Genomic DNA, 12325 nt, shown 5'->3' on the forward strand with positions numbered 1-12325 from the left:
TACCAACTGGCCTTACCTGGTTACATATAAGAGTATATTAAAATAATTTTTTGTAACTTGTTTGGTGACTGTGATTATCTAGACAATATATTTTTTTTAATAAGGGGAGTGAAAAATACCCGCTCTTGCATTTGTAAAATTATATTTCTTTTACCATTAAAATTAAATAGCTTGACACAAGGTATCAAATTAGCATCTCACACAAACTAGGTGGTGTTACCTGGCAAAAGTCGTATCTTTAAAGTATGTGACTGGTCTAGACCTGGTATGGACACTTTCAAATTGAAGTTCTGTAGTTAGAAACACAATAGATAAATTTGTAAGATTGTGGTTTTCAAAAAATGTTTAATAACTGCATTTGGTAAAATGATGCAAAATATTTTTAAAGTTTGAGAGATAGATCGATGTTTAAAATTATTCTAAAAGCTATGGCTTTGAATGCACGTTTGAAATTAAAAGAATATTTTTAAGTTTATAACATAAGCTGCTTTTTTTATTTTCTATTATTTGCATTTCTAAAGAAACTATTGCTTAAACATCATTGTGATTTAATAAAAATGTAAGAGAAAGACTGACCTTTCCGGCACTGCTGTTTACAATGCCTTTAGCAACTACACCCTTTATGAAACAGCTGTTTCCCTTAACTTGGGTGTTTTCGTAGCTAAGTTCTAAACCACTGGTGTAGGTAAAATATATGGGTAAAAATAACCTCCAATACAAGCATAATTATTATATTGTTTTAAAACATTTAAATCCCTCTTCAAATAGTTTGCTTAATGTTTTTGAAAAAGATATTCTTTGGACCTTGCGGTCAAGAAGGCAGTACACCTGTTTCTGTAGCCTCACAATCTGAAAGGATAGTGTGGTCAGCTCTATGCCCAGCCAGCTTTATTTTATTCATAACATTAGCCAGATACCCATTAGAACTGGGTGGACTCATGGATGCTTTAGAGACTCAAGCCCAGGATCCAAACTCAAGACTTCTGAGTTTGTAGTTGTGCACTCTAATACTGAACCATGAATCATATATTTTTTTCAAAAAGTAAAATTTTTTTTTTGTATGCTCAATGTATTAAAATCTTTGGATTTTGTGTAGCTTAAATACGTATTAAACAGTAATAGTTTATTTGTTAGAATCTATAAACAGCATTAGCTTCTCAAAATCTCCAAAAAGAAATGAGTACAAATTATAAACAAAAAGAGAGGGAACAAAACTCACTCAGCATCAAGAATAGGCTTGAGTTTTGCCGGGGGTCTGGTCGAGTTATTGTAGCGATCCTGAAACTCCAGAGGTATTTGGAAGGGTACGCCAACCTTAAACGGACCATCAAGGATACCAACGGTAAACTTTTCTGGGTCCCCTTCTGCAGGTAAACAAAAAGATACCCATGGCTGAGTTAGTTTTCATATTCTGATTCTGTGTGCTTCACATTTATTTAACTAACATAAAAACACAGAGCTCTTTGTTGAAATTTCCTATCATATTTTTGTGTTACTTCAGCTATTACTATCACTAAATGCATAAATACTATAAGGAATGATTTTAATACACAATTATCATTTAAATATAGACTTATTAAAAATGGAGCTATAAAATTAATGTTTCTAAAAATGGTTGGAACTTGATCTGATTATGCCTTAGAATAAATTTTAAAAGAATATTGCATTAATTTCATAACAAATCTTAAACATTCAGGATAAATTGATTAATTTATTTTAAGACTTCGTTTATGTTTATCATCACCACAGATCTTACCACACACTGTAAATTTAATTATATGAGACGGTAGCTCCCTCCCTGCAAACATAACGTTCCCAGATTCATTAAGAACTGTGTTCAACTGTAGCGTGTAGTTGCCAAGGTTCTTGGCACTGTCTGAAACATAGGACGCAGGTTTCAGCTACATATCATGATTAATTAAAAACTATACTAACCTTCATCAATTCAGGCTTGATTGTTTTCCAGTTTGGACTGAGTTTGAATCCCAGTCAAAGGATAGTTGTTTGGAAATAGCATTTATATTACTTATTATCTGTGGATGTAGAACTTTCCAGAGTCCACCCAGCTCGGATGGGTATCTAATTCAAGTTGGGAAAAGTAAAGGCAGCTAGGCTGACTACACAATCAATTCACATGCTGATGTCACATAAACAGGGGAACTCTACTACATCCGCCTTATATTATCCATAGTAACTAGAGGTTACTTACTTATTTAATGCTAAAATGCTATTAAGTGACTCACCCATCTTACGAAACCAATACGGCCATGTTTTGCCATGTTGTGATAGTAAAGCTACAATAACCTCATCTCCATGTGGAGCTGTAAAAAGAAAATTAATCAATTAAATTTTTGTCTTACCTCACAACCTCACTTGAAAATAGCTACTAGACATGTTGCTTAAATAGCAATTATAAAAAAAATAATAATTTGATAACCTCTTTTCTAAGTGGTGCTTTTAAAAACATATTCTATTAAATATTTCAGTCTTAATATTAATTTAGCAATTTTACTGTTAGTATAACAATTATGAATTGTTCGGTAGAAAATGTATCTTTACCGTGCCATATGAGCTTTAGTTCAACTAGTAATTTCTTAGTTCCAGCGGAGACTGGGATTTTTGAGATTTTCTCCCCCTTCTTGTTGCTAATTTCTACCTTGATGTCACCTGCAGCAAGGAGTGGTTTATTAATACATTTCATACAAATTGCATTAAACGGATATAAATACTGTGTCACCTTAAACATGACATTTTTCACATGATTTTTTTCCCAGTACATTTCCTGAAAAAGTTTAAACATTGATTCCAATAGTCTATCATCATTAAACTTGATTTCATATATAGAAATCATGTATTTTAATTTAATGAATAAAAACAATTTTTTTCTTCTTTCAAATTTGATCAGATTTTTCTCTTCTACAATACTCACCTATTGTTTTGCCTGCATTTCTTTTCTCATTTGGAACAATTTCCATTCCATTTGGCCAGGACACAATAAGATGATCTGGTAACCTGTAATACAATTCTGACTGATTACTTAATACCCAAAAAACAAAATATTGACTAATTTTTCTTTAAATATCCTAAGTTTACATATCTATTGAAACAAGGCTATTAAAAAAATTGTAGTCGGAACTGTACTTCGCTTCTTCCTCATCTATGTACTTCTTAATCTGCAATGCTGATGTTCCTCTGTCAAGTTTATTTAAGGGAACAAATTTACGCTCTGTATATAGTGACTGAGGCTCCTAAAGCATAAAAACAAAATGATTGTTAGCAAATAAAATTTTAACTTCTAGCAAATTATTTTTAAAGTTTTCTGAAATATTAATTTAAACAGATAACACTCACTCATCCCAATATCTATATTATTTGATGATTTTGTGAGAAACAATATAAATTCAAACAATTTTTTAAAGAATCTTTGAAATTTTTTTTTCAATTTTATGAAAGAACAAAATATTCTTGCAATATTAAAACCAATGTTAATAACTGTTCATTAATTAAATTTCAGAGAAGTATTGCGTTTTTATTTTGTCATAAACTTTGCTTTTAAAAATTTTTAAATAATTAATATTCTAAAATTAAATTAGAAATTACATCTACAAGATAACTTTATTATGACAAACAGATATAAAAAAAAAAGAAAACACCAAATACCTGTAAAAGTTCAATGTCTCCACCCATTGCATAGACGTCTCCCTCATATTCACCATACAGGTAAAAAGACTGGATTGTTCCATAAAGTGCAGGAGCAGTCCGCAAGATTCGAACCTTTAAAAATATTGATCAGAACCATAAATAAAATATATACCATTATAAAAAATAATTTTTCAAACTTTTAAAAATATACTGTATCGCATTGGGATCAAAACTTTAAAAAGTTTAAACAAAAATTTAAAAAGATCCCTGTTAATAATATCTCTATTTGACCAATAAATATATTAGGATAAAAGATTTTTTTTAAACAACTAATATCTTACCATTTGTCCAGTCTGATACACTTTTCCATCCCACTCCACCTGAGTAAACTTAGTCCAAGGTATCTGTTTTTGTTTGGGCAGGTCTACCCTTGCTATCTGCCCCTGGTTGCCAGAGAATAAAATCTGTTTGTCGTATTCTTCATTACATTCTCTTAGCCAGGACAAAAACTCTTTCTCTATGTTGGTTCTCTTTTCCTGTAAAAATAGAATTGCCAGTTTATTAAAAAATATTTTTTTCATAATTTTTAACAGTAGTTTCTTATTTTTGAGGATTTAAATAAACAACTGTTCCTCAATTTAATAGCTTAACTTAAAATTCACAAACTAAAAAAAAATTAATTGAATAAAGAATTCTTTTAATAACTGTTTTCAAAGTTATGTAAAGAATGGTCCAAACTCATTGCTATTGTGTACCTACATATATCACACACTATGAAATATGCTTAAGGTAATATAATACTAACAGTTAATACTTACATGACCATTAAATATTCTGACGAAGTTTGTATTTTTATCCTTCAATTTCATCTCCAAGTCAAGGAAAGTTAATTTGTTGGTACTGACTTGAAAGCTATCATTGGTCCATAAAACCCCTGAGATTCTGTTTCATAAAAAGCCTTACCTAATATATTTTTGTTATGGAAGTTTTTTTTAATACACATAAACTAACCAAGCTCAGCCATTTTAAATGACAAAAAAATAACAAAATAGGTGAAATTGTTAAGAAGATGTGCAAAGTTAATACATATTGAAAACTTAGCAATCTACTACAATCACAGTACTGAATTACTTTATACTACTCTTAATGACTATGAATTCATGTCACTCTTTTACATGAAGTTATTATAACACGATTTTATTCATTGAACAATACAGTGCATTGTACCTGTTATAACACTCTGAAGGAACTGTTTTCTGCTTTTTTGGTGATGAGCACCAGTCAAATCTATAAAAAAATTTTTTATTTAGAATTAGGATAAAGAAATTAATGTTCTTACAATAAGTTAGAGGTATATCGGGGGTTGTTGCCCTTGGATGATACATCTAAAGAATTACAGTCAGTTATAAAATAACTATTGGCTACTTAGTAATAAGGATTAAAGATATAATGACTCTCAAAGGGAAGTTTGTAAAGCTTTTGAATTAAGGTAAGAAATTTTTTTATTCAAATAGGTAATTTTAATTAAATCAATTTTTCATTGCATTATTTACGAATAGAAAAGCACATATACTTATACACCATTATAGATATTTTATTTAGTTGGGTTTATAAAAGAAATTTAAAACAAACTGAACAAAATCTTCAGCATATCGCTAACACCCACCCCCACATGCTCTGGTGAGCTGTGGTTCACGCTAAATGTTTACAATCATAGAGCCGGGTTTAGTGATGGCTATTAGAGGCAGATAATTTAGTTTGAAACGATTTTAAACTTAGGGGAGGTAACTAAGTGGAGTTTTACTTTCAGGGGGGGGGTGTGTGTGTGTTTGGGGTAGGGGAAAGGAGGGGGTGTTATCGTCCTTAACGAACTACTGATAGTGTTTTAAAGCAAATATTTTCAGTGGCAGCGTTGGTACTGTCAAATTCACAAATTATGAATTACTGAAAAGTAGAAAATAAAACAACTAAATAGCGGTGGATGATACGCCGTGGGTCGCCTCGTTCAAAATATTTAAAACAGCTTACTCTTCAATCAAAGTATAAGGAATAAGACGGCCATTCCAGTAAGCTTCAAACATTGGTCGTCTACCTCTAGCTGGCCTTTCGTTGATAGCATATCCATGGTCATCTTCAGGCTCTGCTTCCACTAAAAAAGTAACAAGTGACCATAAAGCTTAAACACAATGTCTCTAAAAAAAAAAAATCATATCATTACATTAATTCATTTAAAAATTAATTGTGATTAAAAATAAAAGGGTGAATTTTTATACCAGTGTTCGATAATAGAATCTTTAAAAAAGGGGTGTTAGGTAATTGGTAGTTAACTAAATACACACATTGCTGGCTAATGTCAATGCTAACCATGTCCCTAACCGTAGTCCTACCATACGCCTAACCCTAATTTCTAACCATAAAATAGTCGATTACAAAACTACTAACAACCCAACACACCTATTTTATGGAAGAGGCTATAATCGGACATTAGTTTCTAAAATCATCCAAATAAAATAGTTCTTGCATTAAAATTTAATCACCAGCTTTGTCAGCCAATCTTAGGCTTAAATAGTATCAACAAATTAAAAGTAAACCAAGATTTCCTCACATCTGATGCCATAGATATCAGCTGGGTATGTTTCTCTGTCATATTTAAATGGGTGGTAGCGGATAACCCCCTCCACAGCAGTGGAGCCGTCAACGTAAGCCTTGAAGTCAAACGTGCTGGCTGATGTTCGCACATACTGAGACTGCATGTCGTCATCAATCTTTCGGAGGTCAATTGACTTTGGACTCGTGCTGCCTCGTGTGAATACATTCACCTAAGGGACATAATAATTCAAAGTAGTTTTAAAATTTCATTAGTTATTTAGCTCATATTTTTCTTAGGATTTATCTTACCATTTATTAGCTTTAGTGTTATAGAAAAATATAGTATTATTTCTACAAGAATACTGAAAAAATTCAGCCCATTGTTTATAATATGTGATCATTACCCAACAAAAACAACAAATCTTCCCTGATATTTACATATGATTATTTAATGAAGATATTAAAATAACTTAAAGGAGCTAATTCATTTTGTACAAGAAAAGAACAGAGAAATTTTCTACTTATCCCCCTTAGATAATCTTTAGATAAAATAGATTTAATTTTACCTGAATATCAATGTTGTTAAAGGGATCAAACTCTTTTTTATCATTGACTCCATCTGTAAGCTTGTTACCATCTGGTCCATGAAGGTAAAAGTGATAGATGTGCCTAGAGATTAAAAGGTCGTTAAACTTAGTCAACCATTCAGAACCAGGCTAATTTATGAATTTAATGACTTATGTTTTATGAGGTTTACCAAGTAAAAATTTCAATAAAACATTGTGTCACAGGCCTTTTCCTTACCCTTTATAATACACATACGAAAGAACAAAAGTCAAGCCTTCTTCTTGCAGTTTTTCATATTTAATTTATGTTTCATACAGGCATCGTGTTCACTCAGACCTCGCCATCTTCTTCCGCGCATGCGTACCACCCCCACTGTCTCCCTGAATCCAATTCGCCTTTTTTTTAACACACACACTCCCAACATTCATTCATAAACATTTAACTGTTATACATTGTTAATGTCTGTAAAAACAGTTAAATAAAAAAAAATTAAAAAAAAGGGAAAAAAATGACATACGCCAATTGTCTGGTCCACATATTAAAGTTTTGCTTTAAATAGGCAATATGTTGTGTGGAGACCCCTTGTATGACAACAGCCGTAAAGCTTTCCCTGCCTGGTTCCTCTGAGATCAGCTTGATAAGGTTTTCATCATCTGGTGCTATGTGTGAAGAGTCTCCAGGCTGTAGACAAAGTTATAAATAGTTCAAATAGATGTCTTTTAAATTACTTAATTTCACATTCAATATTAGCATTAGTTAAAACAGATGCTGTCATATACTAATTTCAAAATCAATATAAGCACTAGATGATGTTCAAATGTTGTTTTATAAAGTACTTCATTTTAAAACTTCATTTAAAAAAAATCAGTACTAGTTCACTAGATGATTAGATGCTGCTACAAAAGAATTTTATTAGTTAAAATGAAGAAAATAAAGAGAATAGTGCAACAAAATGTCTGTTACAAGAGTGACATAAAATAATTTAAAAAAAAAATAAGTTAAATAAATGACAAAAATAGATGAAATTAATATATAACAAAGATTAGTTTTTTTTAATGGCTTGCCTAAATTAACACTTTGATATAGTTGTGACTTATCTAAAAATAAAATGTCTTAATGTTAAAATAATCCTGTATGTAAGAAAGAAAATTTGTTTGAAATAAAAACAGAGGCAGTGGACTAACCTTTCTGTTTCTAATAAATCCTGAATAGATGGACTGGTTATTCTTCTCCCTCTTTTCAAACTCTTCTTTTGATATGACCATCTCATGGACATCTGTTGAATCCTTTGGTTTACTGATCATCTGAAACAACAAGAGGCAATTCCATTCTTCATTAACTATCTTTGCCTTATTTTTTTAATAACGTGAACAACCACAATAGCTGTTTGAATTAGATATTAACATGTTTTCTGTGTGTAACAAAACTTATTTTCTTATCCATCATTATCATGCTTGTCATAAAACTAAACAAAACTGTAATATGAATTTAAAGTATTTTCTTAAATGAATTTTATTTCTAATTTCCATAATACTTATAATAGATACAAATTATTTAGTAAAAAATAGACTGTTACCCTTGTTGCATTGCCAATAAAGAAAACAGCCTGTTTCCCACCCACACCAAAGTAGGAAATGTCACTGTTCATAAACCTTGGTGCCCATGTACCTGCCAGATTCAGAGAGTCATCAGGATTTCTACTCGTCAGATCAATGTCACCTCTGGGGAAAAAAAAAGTTTTTCCAAAGCCATGTCATGATTTCTTTCTCTAGATATTTACTGCTCATTGCTTCCACTGCTTACTATACAAAATTGATACATTTTAAGATGCAATTTTTTTAATATGATTAGTCTTATCCTGATATAACTGTACTTTAAAAACATATTACTACTTTATTAGATAGCACTAGGGTTGTGAAGTTACATTTTTAAACATATTTTGAATGCACCAACAAAATTCAAAGTGTTTGTGATCATCAGTGTAATAAAAAAAATTGTTGCAAGCTGTATATTTCCTTATGCCCACAGAATATGATTAAATATACAGCACATAGCCAGATGAAAACATGCAGTAAAATAAAGTTAGGTTAACAAAATCAACAGTATAAATACATTATCAGAGTGCAACAAAGTTGAAAAGTTTTATTGTAATATTGTAAGCATTTTTGCAGTTATTTGATGGCTTTTCTAAATAACTCCTTTGATGGATAACATCTGAATTTTAAAAAATTTATATGATTTACCATTACTTTAATTTAGTGACATTACTTCTTCCTGTTGTTAGAATTCTAAATAAAAGTATTTTCTTATTGCTTTTATACTGTCATTGTTTGTTTCTTGAATGTTTTTGATTTAGATTATACAATAAAATGCTGTAAAAAACACAATGAAGAATTTGTGTTTTTAACAATTTTAATTTTCTTATTGACAAAAAGCTAAGTTCGGTTCAACATATTTCTCATCAAGGCATTTCATTATACTTCTATATCCCCTACTAACTAAATCTACTGTGTAGATAAAATGAGAATAATAGGTTAGCTGTGCCAGATATAAAAGGAAAAAGCAATATTATGTGTGTTTGTTTAAAAAAAAATTCATTTCAGATAATTTCATATCATTTTAAAGAAGAGAGCTGCAATATAATGCATGCACACCATAAAAAATGTTACAGTGTTGTTTAGCAAAATCATCTGGTCAGCTTACTTTTACCCATTTTGCACAGAAGAAATTGCATAGAAAAACAGAAAAATTAACATATTTTATTAAATGTTTTGTGTTATAATCAATAGTTTTTATATTTCTTACTTATGTTTATGTATTAAGTGAGCTTTCAGAAAATGTGTAAGAATGTGAGAACAAATTGTTTACGTTTTTATAATCAGTTAATATTTCTTGTTTCAGGGAAGTCAATCCAAATTAGACTGATTTTGATAAATATTTTTAGAATAAATAAAAAGAGGCTTATAAACATATCTAGCCCTGATGGATGAAACTCTTACCCTTTACCCGGCTTTTTTCTGAAATTAGATAGTTAGCTATTTCATTTTAATAATATAGCAATCATACATTGTTCATTCGCTAACATAGAACAATTTTTGTTCAATTTTAAATGGATCTGATTAGTCAACAAAGCAGGTTGCCTTACAAACATTTAAACTGTGAAGCTTAACAATGAAAGCAAGAAGCTATAAACAAATAAAAATCACAGATAATGTAACACCGGTAGAACTAGCTTACCCTTTTCCACGTTTGTCTCTTCTTGTAAACTTAGACAACCTGTAGATGGCCCAGTTGTTTAGTTGCCTGGGGGTCATGCCTTTACCATTGTCGATAACCACAACACAGTTTTTTACAGATGCATCATCTACATACTGAATACAATAAAATATATTTGTACTTAATCATCGGAACACTTTATTCATTAAATGTAAAATAATTTTTAAAAAAGCTTATATTTTTAAATGTTTTAATTAAACAAGAATTTTTTAATATTGAGCAAAAGTAAAAAACAGCAGTGCAATTTTTTTTCATTATATTTAAGGGCAAGAAAAAATATGGTACCAATCGCAGTTCAATTTTTCGAGAGCCATCATTAAAAGCTGTAGCGGCAAGTGAATTGTCAATAAGTTCAGCAAAAGCAAAAGCTGCAAGAAAATAAAATTCATATCAGTAGTACAGATTGATGGTGATACATTACACTCTAGGAAATACTTTAACATAGCTATATTTGATACTAGTACTGAAAATGTTTTGGAATGAAGGATTTAAAAATACTTACGTAAAGGATTTTGTCCTTCAGATGCATAGTATTCGTACATACCACCCTTAACAATGGTATCATAATGTGGAAGGTAGTCAACCCTTTCATGAGCAGGAGCACACAACTCTTGATTAATCTCATTGAGAATATACAGAGTATCTCCCCTTTCAATGTACTCTATAAAGGAATAATTGTTATTTTTATTAAATTAAAATTCTTAAAAACAATTTCTTACTGCAATAAAAGTTATCTGAACGTTGTTCAAATAAATAATAGGTAAAACAAAAATAAAGGAAAATATTTAGTATTATTTTCATTTATTTAATTACAAGTACAATTAATATTCAACTGATAAATTATGTAAATAATGCTTACAACTATAAATGCATTATTCTAATAATAACAAACTTATCTCCTTTACCAAAAGTATCATCATTTTTTATCTCTTCTCTGCTGGTTGTTGCAATAATAAAATCATCTGTATCCAAATTCAAGACCTGAAATTAAATTCAAAGTTTGATTTAGCTTAGGAGTAAAGTTTTGTTTTTTAACAAATCACTAAACCAATGTCATAGAATAAATATTTAGCCCTATTTTATATAGCCTAATACACATTTTTAAAAATGTGTAAAATTAATATAATATTTGCTAACACCACTATCAATAATTTGTTGCGAACTACTATTATATTTTTGTATTTTGACTTATTTAACAACACAAGATGACAAAGTATTAGTAAACATATAGATCTAGGTAACAATATATTAGATACTCATTACTAGTCTCAGTTATTTAAACATTCTTGAGACACATACTTTTTTTCATAATCAATCAAGTACTTTAATGATAGATAATAGATATCTAGATCTAAATGTATTGTAGGCTAATTATTCTGTTGGATTTTTTTGTTACCAACAATCAACAAACTATATGAAATATGATAACGGGAATGGGTGGTAGGACTGAAGAATTAATTAATAATGTTAAAATAATTTCCTTAGGTCTATTTGACATTTGAATAATGTTTAAGATATCAGATACGCTTAACTATTTATTTATTTTAATAAGTAAATCAATCAGGCTGTGTTTACTGTTACTGTCATTTTATAACTGTCTATTTGTAAGTTTCCTAGGCCTACTGTTTGCCCTTATTATTAGTAAATCAGTAAATCTATTTAACTATTAGATCAAGAGTCTACATGAGATCTATAATAGATATAGATCTAGATCTATCTAAGTGTTGAGAAGAGTGCTGGCAGTGACTGCCATTCTTCAGTGTCTATTTTAGTATTGAGTCTATTTCAGTTCATATTTCTGCTAAAAAAAACTGATGTTGATCTCTCGGATCTGCATATCAAAAACAATAGACTCAGACTTATAGATCTAGATCTATGCGTACAGTAAATATATCTACCTCTTTAACTCTTGCTTTAAAATCTTTAAAGGTCAGGACCCCTGATAATGATAGTTTAACCTCTGGAGCAGCATCAGTTCTGCGGTCATAAATAAAAACTTCGAGGTTTTCATCTTCTTGTGTACTGGGCGCCGCCATCTTGATTTGAAAATAGACGAGTTTTTCCTTGCTATCTTTTTAGTCTAGGTTTAGTGTGGTTGTAACATTATTAGGCCCTTGGTCCTATTTGGACAAGACCATGTAAACCACACTCTAAGCGTTTAAGACGTATTCTTTCAACAACTTAATTAAGGAGCTTTTGTCGCGTGCGATTCGGTAGAATCTTTTAACTACCATATGATTTTTATTTTATT

General features: G+C 30.2%; 1 protein-coding gene across 1 annotated transcript in view; it reads right to left on the reverse strand.

The window, feature by feature from the left end:
* Window positions 1-12119, reverse strand: part of LOC131928074 (structural maintenance of chromosomes flexible hinge domain-containing protein 1) — a 39833-nt gene extending 27714 nt beyond the window's left edge. The window contains exons 1-24 of the mRNA XM_059283984.1: window positions 11973-12119; window positions 10980-11055; window positions 10577-10735; window positions 10360-10442; window positions 10036-10169; window positions 9798-9815; window positions 8375-8519; window positions 7983-8102; window positions 7316-7479; window positions 6798-6900; window positions 6248-6461; window positions 5671-5791; window positions 4870-4929; window positions 4461-4584; window positions 3984-4178; window positions 3661-3774; window positions 3142-3248; window positions 2930-3012; window positions 2560-2667; window positions 2244-2321; window positions 1757-1876; window positions 1220-1364; window positions 577-676; window positions 221-290 (exon numbers count right to left, since the gene is read on the reverse strand). Of these exons, the coding sequence (XP_059139967.1) occupies window positions 221-290; window positions 577-676; window positions 1220-1364; window positions 1757-1876; window positions 2244-2321; window positions 2560-2667; window positions 2930-3012; window positions 3142-3248; window positions 3661-3774; window positions 3984-4178; window positions 4461-4584; window positions 4870-4929; window positions 5671-5791; window positions 6248-6461; window positions 6798-6900; window positions 7316-7479; window positions 7983-8102; window positions 8375-8519; window positions 9798-9815; window positions 10036-10169; window positions 10360-10442; window positions 10577-10735; window positions 10980-11055; window positions 11973-12110 (2779 nt within the window). The 5' untranslated portion in view covers window positions 12111-12119. The remainder of the gene's footprint in view (window positions 1-220; window positions 291-576; window positions 677-1219; window positions 1365-1756; window positions 1877-2243; window positions 2322-2559; window positions 2668-2929; window positions 3013-3141; window positions 3249-3660; window positions 3775-3983; window positions 4179-4460; window positions 4585-4869; window positions 4930-5670; window positions 5792-6247; window positions 6462-6797; window positions 6901-7315; window positions 7480-7982; window positions 8103-8374; window positions 8520-9797; window positions 9816-10035; window positions 10170-10359; window positions 10443-10576; window positions 10736-10979; window positions 11056-11972) is intronic.
* Window positions 12120-12325: the final 206 nt, after the last annotated feature.

The sequence above is a fragment of the Physella acuta genome, unplaced genomic scaffold (genome assembly GCF_028476545.2).
Source record: "Physella acuta isolate Inbredline_101_S28 unplaced genomic scaffold, ASM2847654v3 ptg001460l, whole genome shotgun sequence".
NCBI lineage: Eukaryota > Metazoa > Mollusca > Gastropoda > Physidae > Physella > Physella acuta.